Source organism: Empidonax traillii, unplaced genomic scaffold (genome assembly GCF_003031625.1).
Source record: "Empidonax traillii isolate 1590-97213 ecotype Southwest subspecies unplaced genomic scaffold, ASM303162v1 scaffold255:size705445, whole genome shotgun sequence".
NCBI lineage: Eukaryota > Metazoa > Chordata > Aves > Passeriformes > Tyrannidae > Empidonax > Empidonax traillii.
In genome coordinates, this window is record NW_020955448.1 from 52685 (window position 1) to 67606 (window position 14922).

The following is a 14922-nucleotide window of genomic DNA, read 5'->3' on the forward strand; positions in this document are numbered from 1 at the left end:
AAGGTTTTTCTTTCTTGATTACACCCAAGTATGTTCCAAAGACGTTCTTCAATTTATTATTTCACAATAAGGCAGGTACACGCTTGTGCTCCCAGTCCATATTCCAATGTCAGGAGTGTCTTATAAGGACAGTGGGCATCCTGTGCCAGACAGGATCTTCCCCTCAACATGCACGTGTGTTTAATTGTGGCTGAATCCCAACACAATGGATACCAAGCATCCCATCCCAAGGTAAAGCTTGTGCACACTTTTCTTCTCCGGTCGATAATTTCCCTTGCTGACAAAAGTCCTGCATCTCATTCCTGGCTGGCTGGATCTCAGGGCACGTCTGCACTCAAAAGTTAACTGCAGGGTGTGAGTTCATGCTGTAAATGTCTAAGTACTGGAATGTCCTCACTTCACCTTCCAGACCTCAGCGTTTTGCTCCTGTCTGAGCTCACTCTAACTTTCAACATGCTCTTGAAAGAGTGGACTCCAGGACTTGGATCCTTCCAGGACAGACTTCCCACTGCTGGGATCCCTTGCTGTTAACCCGCCTCACTGTGTGGGCACATCTGAACGTACCCAGTGGTTCGCAAAGTTCTCAAGTCCTCTCTGGAGTTGCTGCTCCTTTCCAAGAGACATTTTTCCCTCCTGGCTCTGTTTCCAAACAGGCAGCCTTGCACACAGCTGTGTTAAAACCACAGTTCTGATGGGAGCCAGGTCAGTTGGGCAGAGGTGCTTTGGCTCCCACCACACACGGTTGTCTGCCTGCACTAAACCAAGCGCTCCACTTACCAGCTGGCTCTCGCTGGCCCTTGGCACAGACCCTGCAAATCCACAGCAGCTTCCAAGCCTTCCAGACAGTCAGCTGTTGTGTTAAAATCGCACGTCTTCCTAGCCGGGTCTACCAGAGGTCATCAGACCTTCTAAGAAGCTGCAGCGATTTTGGCAGGATCTGGGTGGGTGCAGTTGGAGGAGCAGCCCCAGCCCATTCCTGCCCTGTGAGGGTGGGCAGGCCCTGGCACAGGTTACCCAGAGAAGCTGTGGCTGCCCCTGGATCCCTGGCAGTGTTCCAGGCCGGGTTGGACGGGGCTCTGAGCAACCTGGGCTAGCGGAAGGTGTCCCTGTTCACGGCAGAGGGGTAGGAACTAGATGATCTTTACAGCCTCTTCCAACCCAAACCATTCTGTGATTCCACACCCTCACACACGCCCTGCCTGCAGAAGCTTTGGTTCTTTCAGTAGTGGATCACTGCCAGGCTCAACAGCTGCTCCTCACCCAAACAGCCAGGCAAAACTCCTCTGAAAGAGCAGGGGAAAAAATGGAAGCATTCAATGAGCCACTGTCAGCTAAACCATCTTTGCCTGCAGCGACTAAGTGGCTGCTTGAAAATAAATCAACAGAAGTGACTGCACCGCCAGGAAACTGTTCCCACCCTCCCTGGCTATTTCCAGTTTGGATTTGTAGGGGCTGTCTTGCAGCCCACCAAACTGTCTCCTCTGCAAACCTGTGAAGCGTTCCCAGCAGGATGGCTAATGCCCAGCAAGAGCACAGCGAGAAGTCACTGCTCAGCTTTGGGAAAGCACAGATGGGTCCCACCACTCTGTGCCGCACGGTACCATCAACCACCTCTCCCTGCCCTCGTCACCGTGAGCTGGGCAAGCTCAGCTTAGCCATGCTCAGTCCTGGATCCTCGGGGTGAGCCTCCGCAGCCAGGAACAGCAGGGAAAAACAACAGGTAGCGAGCAAAAATCCAAGCTAGGGAGTGAGCCGGGTCTGTTAGTGTCAAGTTACACATCTCAACATTCCCATTTTGGGAGATCAAAGCAGAAACACTCAAGTTCTGCCCGGGCTTTTGAATAATCTTGAAAACATAAATTATTGAGTTAGAAAAATGCAGTGAGAGCATTGAACAGTGCAAGTCCTTCGAGCCCTTCTGTTCCACCAGGCAGACATCATTTATTTTTGGATGGGGGGAGGGGGGGGGGCGGGTCTGAACTGCTTCCCCAGCCTGTTTCTGCCAAGGCAGAACCCACCACTCTGCTCTGACACAAACTGCTCCCTGATCTTTAAGTGCACTCTTACGTTCTTGAACTTACACCTTTTATTCTCAAATTTACTTTCTTTCAATGGTTTTAACCAACACTTCACAGAAGCAGGCAGAGGGATGGGGCAGGAAACAACCCTGGTGTAGGATTAAAATAGGGCAGAGATCAAACTGCTGTAATCAGAAATTCAAAACAGATTCAATTAGAGCAGATGTTATAAAACATGAACAAAAAGAAAGGCTAATTCACTGTGTTCTGCTACAATGCAGACAAGAGGATGGAGTAAGAAACCTGGTGTAAGCCTCTTTCAAGTCCAAAGTGAATTCCTCAAGAGGGAGTTTACTGAACTATAGCAATTAACACAGTCTAGTTCATCTTTTCTGTGATTTTGGAACATGCTTATTGTAGATGTTAAAACCATTATGAGAAAAATCTTTCTGAGCAGTCTGAGCCTCACCTCCACAATCTGATTAGAGATTTGTAAAAATAAAGAGGATTCAAGGAAAGAGTGAATGGCAATGAATTACGGAGCGTATCCCAAATTTAAGACTTTCTCCGCCGGTTTGACTTTATGCAGAAAATGCAGCCAGGCAGAACTAAAGCAAATTGGTTTAATTCCCTTGAGGAGAGAGAGGAACAAATTTTCCCAGCAACTTTCAGCTGCAAGCATGCGTGACTGCAAATGTGGATGGAGTGCACAATCAGTAATCTACAAACCAGCAATAAAATGAAACATTACCCTTTCCCTACAGCTTCAGCAGCACATGGGCACTGCCAATTAAAACACTAGGAGCAGGTGGAAAGGAAATGGCAAAATAAAACTAAATGAAGTAGAAGATTATTCGATACTTAAGTCTATAAATTCTCTTGGACTGAGTTTCTCTTCTTCATTTGTACATTCACAGAGGTGCCCTGGGCTGTAGTGGCTGCTGCAGGACAGAGGCTTTTCAGACTTTCAAAACCTGGAACAAGCGGTCAGCTCTTCAAGGAAAACCACTTCAGAAAAGGAAGCTGGACTTAACATCTAAAGTGCTTTCCCCTGAAACGTGCCAAAAGCCCTAAGCCTGTATTTAATTTTTAGCAGGAGGGTTAGTTCCAAGGAAATTAAAGCAGTGGCTCAAGAAGTGAAGCATGTGCTCCACCCCTCTGCTGAATTAGAGCTGCAGAAATAATTAGAAGCCTTCTAAAAAGGCCAAAATTAACAGGGAGAAAGTGCTAATTTTAGAGAAAACTATTAAACTATCATGATAAAAAAGCAGCTGCTTTAGAGTTTGGGAAAAGTTAAGAGTATTTCAAAGGAGCAGGGGAAGCTCATAAAAGCCCTGTCATAGTTCCATCAAAGACAAAACTGACTTCCCGGTCTTACCCTCAGACTTTCCAATGGGTAAGATAAAGGATTTAGACACATCTCAGTGTTTTACAGAGTTACTAATTTACTTTGCAAAGATGCTTCCTGAGAACAGAGTCCCATGAACTCTCAGCAAAATTGCACGGTATGACACAAACGAACGGCAAAGCAAAGCACAGAACTTTCCCCAGAAGTACACTCTGAGTCCTATCAATCCTCCACCCCTCCAAGCAATTTCCTACACACCTCAGAGTACCATCTCCTGAAAGGCCTGGCACGAGCAGTCAAACACAGACACTCTCCGGCTACCACAAAGTGCTGCGGCGATTTTTGCCTTGAGGTACCTGTGCAGAGGAGCCGGTCCTGGAAGTATCCCTTCCCACAGGAAGGCACACACTGCCCATTCTTCATCAGCAGGGATGCCCGGCACGAGGAGCACTCAAATCCATTGGTACAGGCTGAGCAGGTCTCATTGCAGGCTTCCAAGAGAAGGAGGAGAGAAGAAAGATGTATCAGTCCGGAATGTCCTGACGCAGCAAGACCCCCCCGTGCTCAGGTAAAATGAGATAATTTTGCCTCATTTTGGCAAAAGAGTTTGAGAATTTGCATTCTTCAGGGGGTCCCATCGGACACCTCCTGAAGTCTGATGGTTACGACTCAGCACGTGCCTGGGATGCTTTTCCAAGCGAAGCCTGGCAACCTCTTTGCAATGAACCCAAAGGATCCTCCGGGCAAAAGCAGGGCACGCAACAGAGCAGGGAGCGACGGGAGGGGCTCTGAGGCCTGGCAGGGATTACCTAAGCAGGTGCCCCCGTGCGGGTAGAAGCCCAGCTCGCACGTCTCCACACAGCGCCCGCTCTGCAGCCGCTTCCTCGAGTCCTGGCAGGCGTCACAGTGATCGGGGGCCTGCGAGCAGCTCACGCAGTCCGGGTGGCACCCACCTGGCACAGGGGAAAACCAGCAGCAGTGCCTGCAGTCAGGAGGGTGCGAAATAGCGCAACTCCAAACTCCGAGTGAAATTCACAGCTTGATTCCCTGGCTGGGGGCCAAGGTGTGTCAGTTTTGGAGGGGGATGTTTTTATACGTAAATACGAACATGTCACGCTAAATGTTTTAGTGCTCCATTTAACGTGTGAGAAGTTATTATAGGGACTCAGATTTTCTAGGCTATTAATTGAAAGGAGAGTCATTGTCCACACGGTTTCTCAGCAGTAAAAATCCTCAGTCATCGGGAATTAACAGGTCTGAAACAACCTGAATTTGAGTTTCCTTCAGTCAAACCCCGCAGCAGGCCAGGAGTGTGTCCATGCAAGGTCAGAGTACAGGTGGAACACCACCGCCCCTCCAGTTAAAACCTTGATGTCACAGCACCACAGAAGTACTTCCTGACCACAGGTACCTGGAGAGGTACAGAACGGCACAATTTTTGCCCTAAGTAGAAAAAAAATCCCCTGTGCTCCAAGCCAAAAGTTCTCAGTGGGAGGGACTATTTGCTGCACATCTCAGAGAAGCAGCAATCAATTTTTTGCTGGCTTTATGGGAGCAGATGTGGCAGGGGCTGATGTTCTGAGCTCACAGATTGAACTGCTGCAGGCTGTATTTTACATTTGTTTCTCAGCCCCTGCACTGCAAGACAGAAAAGCACAGAGGGAAAACAGCAGGCTTGGGTAAAGGAAATTGCCAGTCACCTTTTAGGACAAAAAAAGGGCAAGTTTTTGCAATTTCACTTGGCTCTGTATGTCCAATGCCATGACTTCAAAGCCTGGGTTTTCCAAAAATGATACCATGATGGGAGATAAATGACCAGATTTTCAAGAGTAACCAGTAGCCAGTGGCACTTCTTGATAAGGAGGAGAACACTGTATCATCTGTCCCCTCTCAAGCGGCCTGTGCAAGATGTTGTTCCCTTTCAAAAATCCAGGACAATTTCATCTGAACTATCCAAGCCCTGTTTTCCTCACTCTTCAATTTGTAGTGCTTTGCATTTTCATTAGCAGTAAATAACAAGCTTTAAAACATGAAGATGGCAAATGTGCCCAGGCACTCCAGCACAATTAAAATGTGAAGTTATTCTCCTTTTACTGAGATAAAACATTAACTGGAGCACTCTGATAAAAGCCAAAGTTATATGAATGCAACAAGAAGAGCCACCAACACAAAAAACTAGCAACCCACAGCTAAAGCCTCCCAACAGAGAAACGTAAATCCAGGGGAATGACAATACCCTGGAGAAAAAGGAATTTATATGCAAAATTACCATACAAGCTAAGGCTATCCTAATCTTTCCAAACAATTATTAACTGGCAGCCATTCAGCCTCAGGTGGGCTTGTGGCATAACAGCGCAAGCAGATTCTTTCTTCCTTTCCACTCCCAAGAAATAATCAGGAGCCCATAAACTCCATGTAAGGATTCAGAAAGGAGCAGCTGAAGAAAAAAGAAAAAGGCAAAACATTTCCAAAACACCAACCCCAGGGAGAAACTCCTTTGGCAGAAGAAAGCTGTGTTTAAACCGGGGGGAAGTCAGTGGGAGCCTTTGGCTGAGCCCCAAAGCTCTCTAAGAACTAAAAGCAGTTAATTAGCAACTGAAAAGCGGACAAGCTGAAATTCCAGGCAGGGTACTGAGGGAGCGAGGGCTGCAGGGATGGGTACTGGAGCTGTGTACCTGGCTGGCAGCGCAGACAGCAGTCCCCTTTCACCTCCTGAGCCAGGCTGCCCGGCGGGCAGGGCGGGCAGGAGCGCTGGAAGCAGGTCACCTCCCCTTCCCGGCACTCGCAGAGCCTGCACCGCCCTTCTTCCCACAGCTCTCCGTCCTGCACCAGAAACACCGCACGGGCATCAGGGGCCAGGGAAAGCCTTGGCCACGCATGGAAATCTCTGGGTGCAACACCACAGGGATGAAGGCGTGGACCAAAAAGAGACAACAAGCATTTTCAAAAGCCCTCATCTGTCAGAGCAATGAGAAGCCCAAGGTTCCTAATGTTTCCGTCCTCTCTAACTTTAGAGGAGAGTTCCTTGAACACATTAATAATGGCCTCCTGTGGCAGTAAAGATTATAATCAGTGGGATACACAGGCAGAAAGCCACACGTTGCCCCAGCTCTGTAGCTTCTACTTTACAGGATTAAAATCATACGTCTTTGACTCCGTGAAATGTGCAGGAAACTCATGAGTACAGATATTAAATATTAAAGAGAAATGATTGATTGCAGTGCACAAAGGAGAGCAAGAAAAACTGGAATTCTGCAGCAGATGCACACAAGTGTTTCTGTAAACTGCAAAAGCAATCTGCAGACAACATTATTGGATTATTTTTTCTGCTATACTTTCAAAAAACATCCTTGTCAGAAGTGGAACAGAATCCCTCCAAACCTTTATGCCCAGAACTCACTATTCCGTGCTCCCGAGTACCAGGATACTCACAGCTTTGGTATGCTCCTTGTAAACACAGTAACTATGACTGGAGATACATTCAGGACAGCACTTCCCTTCCAAGTGAACTAATTCTTCACCCTGGGAAGAGAACGGTTGCAGCAATTCAAACAGAACCAACATCGCCCAAAACACTGTGGAATGCAGAGGCAGAACAGCTCTTGCCCTGGAACGCAAACTCCAATATCTAATTTCACCTTATCTTCTTTCCATCCCACTTCATCTCTGTAGGTATAGCCTGAAAAATGTGCTTGGTGAACACTGCAGCTGCAGAACCAACCTCAGAAACGGTCACGGAATGCAGCGATAAAGCCATTACTTCATCCCTAAATCCCACAGAGAAAGATCCCCCCCCACACCTCCCTTTCCTGCGGATCACCAGGATTTTACTGGACCACTGTCAGGATTTCGATGCATAGAAGCTCACCTTCATTTTCAACGTTCTACTTTTTCCTCCCCCAAGAGAATTTCAAAGCACATGCTCCATTTATCCCGGATGGAAAAAGCCTGTTCTTTGTCACAACTCCACGGATTCCACTTAAATAACTTCAGTTTGAAGATAAGAATTTAGCAGCGGGAGAAAGGAATGAAGTGCCCCAATTCACCATATCTCTTTGTGCCCAAGTGGAAGCTGCACTATTTAGAAAAGAGGGGAAACTTTGTCCCTAGGGAACCAGGACACAGCTCAAGAGGAACAGCTTCAATTTCCAAGATTACCAAATAACTTTTTTTGATTTATGACAACTGGGAGGTTGTTCCAGCAGGAACAATTTTCCAGGACAATTTTCACTGTGCCACACTGGCACACTCAATTTTTGGAAGGGAATTAGATTCCTCAAGGGAGAACACCTAAGCCAGGCCACACTCTGGCACCTGCAGGGCATTCCTGAGGAGGGGAAGAGAGGAGAAACCATCTGGTTCTTAGTCACCGAGGACCACACACAGCCTGAACCTCTCTCTGCTGCCTCTACACATCTCTGCTCTTCAATCATTGCTCCAGAACGCCCTCGGCAGTGGTTGGATCTCACGTCACCACTCTGAACTGTAAACTCTCCCACCCCCCATCCCTGCCCACATCCCCACCCTCATGCACAAACACATGGCATAGGAAAACTGAGAGGAACTATCCATGGAACAAGAAAAGCTGCACAGAGATTCATCATATTCCAGGCTGAGAACACATATTCCTGGCTCCTAACCTGCTGAAAATGGCTTTTTGAGGATTAGGCCAGAATCACCCCAGACACTTTGTTGGACATGTTTGTTTGAAAAGGTTTGGAGCTCAATCTCTCCCACACCCTCCTTTCATGTCGAGCTGTCCAGGATTTGCAGTTCATATCTGTGGCCTCATTGCACTTTCAGTAGGATGATGTGACCAGAAAACTAATGGTGCCTTGATGAAGAGATGAATCCAAATGCTCCTGGCTTCACACCCGCTCTGATTTATTGAGGCAGGTGCCTAAAAAAAACAGATCTGCAACTCCAGAAGGAAAAAGCAAAGGAAAAAGAAAGCCTGGCATTTGCTTTCTGAGGAAAATATTTTCTTGTAATTAATTAATGCACACCTTGTACTACTGAGGTAAACTGAACATGACCTGAGGAGTTCTGAACCCTACACGTTACCATCTCCAGCTATTGTTCTGGAAAACATCCCTGGTTTTCCTGAGTAATGGGGTTTTTTGTCAGTACCCAAGATGTGAGCATGAATATTAACTAACCCTCCCCACTGAGCCATGACAGCACGCCATCATCATTAGTGTAAATGATCCAATTTACAGCCAGGAGCATGCAGGAGCCTCACTCAAACAGCTGCAAGTGCACACGATTTTATGCCAACCACGACTTCTCACCCAGCAAAATCCCTCCGTGCAGGTTGAGGTCAGGGGATCAGCAGCAGGGAGGACTTTGGGCGCCAGACTCTGCATTTTGGCTGTTTCAAAGGCAATGGATTGGGCTGGAACGGACCTTAAAGATCATTCACTTCCACCCCCCGACACCTTCCACTATCCCAGGTTGCTCCAGGCCCTGTCCAAACTGTCCTTGGACACTTTCACGGATGGGGCAGCCACAGCTTCTCTGGCAACCTGTGCCAGGGCCTCAGAGGGAAGGATTTATTCCTAATATCCAGTCTAAACCTATGGTCAGTTTGAAGCCATCCTGCCACTACACGTCCTTGTAAATAGTCTCTCTCCATCTTCTTTGTGGGCTTCCATGAGGTATTGGAAGGCCACAATTCGGTCACCCCAAACCCTTCTCTTCCCTGGGCTGAACAATTCCAATTCTCTCAGATTTTGCAGAGACCACTGCAAAAAAAAAAAAAAAAAGGCAATTCAAAACTTATCTGTCCATGTGTGGGTGAAGCATTCAAGCCTATCTAATGCATTTTCCACATCCACTGCAGAGCAAATATAACCTGGCTGGGGGGATATGAGATTTGGAGTAAACAGCACTGGGACTAAAACACCTTGCCAGCTTCACTTCCATACCAAGAATGTCATGGGGAAAAAGAGGAGAAAAGTAGAACATCGATTTCCATATTCAAATACCTCACTGAGGGCCACTGTAGCGTAGAGAATGAAGAGATAAAAGGAACATTTCTTAAGCTTTTAACTGCCTCTGACCTGTACGCTTCTCCCCATGTTCAGGTCCCGGTAAATGCACTGAGTGCTCTGGGGTGTCTGACCCTCCACTACAGCACAGCACAGCACAGCACAGCACAGCACAGCACAGCACAGCACAGCACAGAGGGGAGTCCAAGTGAAGTTTCCCCCTGATTCACACTGCTTTGCCTCACAGTGCAAGCCCGCTGTGCAAATCCACATGGAAAACCCCAAGCGTGCTCTCCTGCCCTGGGAAATGTTTTCAAGGCAGCTGCACTAAACAAGCCCTGAGAGAAGGGCCGGTTCTCGGAGCACCTCAAATTGAGATTAAAGAGAAAGGGAGGTGGGAAAAAAGAAACCATTTGAAGTCTTGACAGACACACCCGGGGAGAAGAAACGCCTTTCTCACCTTGGCACACTCCACTTTGGCGCACTCTGCCCCCCGGCAGGTGACCTGCCCGGCCTCGCACACGCAGAAGTCGCAGCGGCTGCTGTTCCACATGTCCCCGTGGTACCTGAGGGTGCCACCGTGCAAGCAGCTCCCCCGGGAGGGCACGCACTCCTCGCAGCACTTTCCGGCACGCTGCGCTCTGCCCTGCCCCTGTGGAACAGCAGCAGGCAGTGAGCAGGACTGGCTGAGCCCCTGGGCACCAGCACAGCGGGGTGTGCAGCCAAGGGGGCGGAGGTTGGGGGATGTCGCTACCTTCTCACAGGTAACAGGGCCACAGGTCTCCCTCACACATCTCACTTCCCCTCTGTCACACGCACACGCGGTGCAGGCGTTTTTTTTCCACTGTTCCCCATGCTGTTCAAAAAGAACATGGGGAGAATTGTTAAACACTCCTGGAAAATAGCCAAATTACTTCTGGTAACCTGCTTATGACGTCTCCTTCTGTATGTCTGTATCAGATAGCAAACTTTGCTTTAAAAATGCTTATCTCTGTATCATCAGCAAACAGGAAGAGGAGGGCTGAGGTCCAGAGGACGTTGCGGTGTGGATTTCTCATTAGTTGCAAACTAGTGGCACTGGGGAGGCCTTAACTGCTGCTATTAGCAAAAAATAATCTTTAACACAAAATCCCACATACGTACACTCATTAAATAATGCATTAAATTAATTCCAGACGATACAATGAAAGCTATAAATACTTTTGGCCACTGGTGCTTTTTGCTTTCCTCCTTCAGAAACTGGGGAAAGCTCATGTGCTTCATCTCGCAAAATTCCTTTCCGCTGGCCAGCAAATTCTTATCTAGTCCTGATTTCTGCCAACCCTCCTGGCTTTCCAGGAAGGAAAAAAGCAATGGTTGTACTATCAGCGCTGGCAGAAAGTCAGATGTCAAGGAGCAGGGAAAGAGAGATGTGCCAAAAACTGTGAGCAACTGCCTTTTGGTGTGGTTTGTCACAAGTCACCTGGAACGTTCTTCCCGACACGGAGCACGGCTTTGGAGCACATTCTGGGCAGCACTTTCCAGGAGGCAGAACCACAACTTCATCCTAAACAGAAAGCACAGACAAGGAAAATAAGAGCATGACCGGTTAACGTGGGGGTCACCATCAGTGCTTGGAACTCCAGGCATTTAGTGGCCACGGAATAACCCACTGTCACTCCAGGCTCCGTTTTGGCCCCAAAAGCAGCATGAGATCCGTGCAGTTCCCTCATCTCATTTTCTGGGCTTATTTGGATGGCAACTGAACACATGGACAGATGCAGATTAAGACACCCACACAAGATAAAGTGCTTATATTCAGGCATACAAATATACTGAGGGAAAAATATACATAAAGCTATGCAGGGAAGCACAATAAAGCAGGAGATGGATGAGAGGGGTTTTTTTCCTGGTATTGCCACATTTTGAGGTTTTGAATGCGTGATTTACACCCACCACCCCTCAGGCATCTGCACTGTTTTAGTTAAATCCATCCATACTGTCTGTACAGGTGTTAAATTATGCTAAAAAAATGGATTTTCCCAATTTAAACTTTTTTTATGACTGGTTTAAATCACGCTGGGATAGACTGGCACTTCCCATCAGTATGCAGGCCTCAACTCCATCCATCCAAAATGTGTCTGTAACTCCATTGCTACAAACCCACGTACACCCAACACCAGTTTGGAACAGCCCTGCTCACCAGCACCTCCCTCCAGCCACACCAGGACGATGGGAACACTGACTGGTGGACTGGAATTAGTGTGGAAATGTCCCTTCCACTGGGAAATGTCCTTGGTAGGAAATATCTGAAACGCCACCAGAACTGGCTCTCTGCTGCATTAACTTGGATGTCCTCAGCCAACTACTCTCTCAAAACACACCACAGCAACAACAGAGTTGTTCCTGTTCCCACAAATTAAATCCTAATGATTGGCTGATTAAACATTAGTGCAGTGGCACAGCAGGCAACACCAGTCCACTTGGAGTGGGAAAGGAGGAATATGAAGCAGGCATGAAGTTGTTTTAATGCAGACCGCTTAGCAAATGAATACTATTTGAGTATCTCAGGACAAAGCAAAACACAATTAGCACACAAACAAACAGGTGGGTTTTCCTTCTATCCAAAAAAAAAGTGTTAATTGCTCAAACATCTGGCCCAGTAACAGAAATCTGGGAAAGACATCACTGCCACTGATCAAATATCCCTTTTCCAAATCGCCCACTTGTCACCCAGAAGCTCTGCATGGAAAAGGAGGGTGCTGAGGGGTGTCCCCAAAGGCTGGTGGCTCCTGACCTGGCTGCACAGCAGGGGCTGGCAGGCAGCTGTGGAGCACTGAGTGGTGCCATCCCTGCAGACACATCTGGAGCAGCGGCCATGGCGCCAGCCCTCCCCGTCCTGGAACACGCGGCCATCAAAGGAACAAGGCTCTAAGAGACAGGAAAACAAGGGGAAATTTTCTTTGCCAAAGCCCTTTAATCCCTTTCCATCACCCGCAATTAAACCCCAAAATCTTGTTTGTCAAAGCAGGCAAAGACAGTAACAATTCCACCAGTTTCCAAGGGCTTTAGACTTGTGAATTAAAGGCCTGGAATGCACTCCTCCCACTGGACTTCCATGACAAAAGGTATCCATACCTCTAGCACTTTTGGAACTTGCAGTCCAGGTGCATAGGAAATATCTGCATCTTTTTTCCCCAATCTTTTTAATCTCCAAAACAAGGACCCATTAGACACCTCTGTTCACTGCTTAAAGCTTATCCCCTCCCGTGGGTGACGCCGTTAAAAATGTGAATGTGGCAGCGGGACAGAAAGGGAATTAAGAGACAGGTCGGTGTCTTCCCAATAAAAGTGAAAAAAGAATAGAAAAGCTTTCTAGCTTTAGGCCTAGAAGGTTGTTTCCAGTTGGGATCAGTGGATCCATTCCCACGCAGTACTCACCGCCACGACCCACGCACTTGGGGCAGCAGGACCCCGGGGGCGTGTCCTGCAGCTGCCCTGCTCCACAGGTGAGGGCAGGGCAGGTCCTGGGGGCGCAGCTCACCTTCCCGTGGGCACAGGAGCACTGGACACATCCTGAGCTGGCCCACTGCGTGCCATGCTGCAGCACAGGAAACACAGTGAGACCTGGGAACAGACCTTCCCTCCCTTGGCAAGCCCCCCTAAATCAGCTTTGACTTCCCAATGAAACTCCCAGGCTGTTGGATGCAGCCCCTCTCCACTACAGCTTCTGTAGGGCCAGCTCGAAATTTAGAGACCTGTTTTCTTCAGAGAAATAGTCCATTATAGGCCCCAACATGCACCTGACCACAAGGTGGGCAGATGAACACCCTCCACCCCACGTTCCTAACACACCGCACTGTGAGTCAGATCTAATTAGATTTGCTTACTCATTACTGCAGGAACAAATACCTCTGCCCTGAGGTATGGGGAGGAAAATCTGGCCCCAAGAAGAAACAAGTTGGTGTGTTGCAACACTTTCCAACAAAGAGAGAATGTTAATTTCTACAAAAGATAGCAATACTGAACTAGGCAGGGAGCAAACAAGCTCCTTCCAGACACAGGATACATATTTTCCTCACTAGGGCCAGTGTTGGCAGACAGATGCTTGCAGAATGAGGGTCAGGTCCTGAAGGATGACACTGGCTGGCTGACAGCAGGGGAAAGTTCTGGGCTGCCTATCAGGATGAGACTTTGCACTGACAAAAAGTTGCTTTATGACCAGTTGGCAGGGAAATAGGACTACATCCCTGTGGGGATGCCGACCCAAAGAATGGGCTCACAGAGACCCAAGGACAAAAGCAAGAGAGCACGGGAAAACCCAGCAACTGCACAAAGGAGAAGAAATATAATGCAATAGGATATAACTTAGTATCACCCAAACCACAGGCACAAAGAAGGGGATGGATGTGCTACCCTTCCATTCCAGTTTTTGTCCAGCTTGTAACAGATTCATGTTGGTCATGCCTCAAGCTGAAACAGAGGATTAAACCTTCCAGCTCAAGTGCAGAGCGTACAGTCCAGATATTCAAATGTGCCTGGGAATTTTAGCATATTTCTTGAGATTTGGGCCCGACGTGCCTCTTGTCAAACAGAGAAGGCTGTAAGAGCCCAGAGGTAGGACTTGGGTTCGCTGTTCAGCCATTTTTCCACATTTGCCTAATGCTTGACATGATTCATTAACTGCTACCCATGAATCTTTATTTTTTTCCTTATCTGCAGACACTTACTCTGATTGTTTTGGCCTTTCAGCCCCCTCTGGGTGAAACCACATCCCGGAACCTGCCTCTTGAATAATTCAGGATGACAAAACACGGAGGCCAGGTGGCACAACCGCAATCAATCTCTAGAGCAGAGATGGCTGCTCAGAGAAAAGCCTTCCTTCAGGACAGCTAATACGTCACGTTCACCGTGCTCTGCTCCCCCCCTAATGCTACTGTGTTGTCTCAGTCACCCACAGAAGCAGTAAAGGGAAGGAACAGGTGGGAAAACTCCCCTCAAGCCACACAGGACACACGATTGCTCAGCGACACATTCCCCTTCTGCAAACCCTGCTGACCAAACTCCTGCTAAATTCCATTATCTGACAGTGACCCTACCCTTCCCCTGCTCAGCATCCTTCCCTGACTGCACCCAACAGAGCCAAACACAGGTAAGGTCTGTCCCTGCTGAGGAACAGGACGGGGCACTCACGCTGTGGATCTGTCCTTCGTGCTGGCAAAATCCCTCGGCTCGGGAGGCACACTCGGGGCAGCACTTGTTGGAGGCTATTTGGAGCACTTCTCCCTGAAAAGACACAAGATCCAAAAAACGCGTGACACCAAGCAGAGACCTTATCATGAAGGTAAAGCACCGTGGCCCTGGTGTTCCCAGTTTGAAAAGGAAAAGTTAAATATGTAACGCTGCTACGCCACATGCCTTTGCTGAGAGGTGACACGCCACCGTGTATTTGCCATTGTTCTCTCCAAACAACAGAAGAATTTACATCCCTAACAGTAAAATCAGGAAATCTCAAACTGTGATCTCGCCCTGGAGAATCCTGTCTTGGTTGCTGGTTTGTTTTGGCTCACACCACTAAACTGATGTT

At 48.0% G+C, this 14922-nt stretch overlaps 1 protein-coding gene across 1 annotated transcript in view; it reads right to left on the bottom strand.

Moving 5' to 3' along the window:
- The window catches only part of FRAS1 (Fraser extracellular matrix complex subunit 1), a 94800-nt gene that overhangs the window by 51740 nt on the left and 28138 nt on the right, over positions 1-14922 (bottom strand). The window contains exons 4-13 of the mRNA XM_027889196.1: positions 14529-14621; positions 12777-12936; positions 12133-12266; positions 10819-10902; positions 10111-10212; positions 9817-10008; positions 6799-6888; positions 6042-6189; positions 4176-4319; positions 3723-3857 (exon numbers count right to left, since the gene is read on the bottom strand). Of these exons, the coding sequence (XP_027744997.1) occupies positions 3723-3857; positions 4176-4319; positions 6042-6189; positions 6799-6888; positions 9817-10008; positions 10111-10212; positions 10819-10902; positions 12133-12266; positions 12777-12936; positions 14529-14621 (1282 nt within the window). The remainder of the gene's footprint in view (positions 1-3722; positions 3858-4175; positions 4320-6041; positions 6190-6798; positions 6889-9816; positions 10009-10110; positions 10213-10818; positions 10903-12132; positions 12267-12776; positions 12937-14528; positions 14622-14922) is intronic.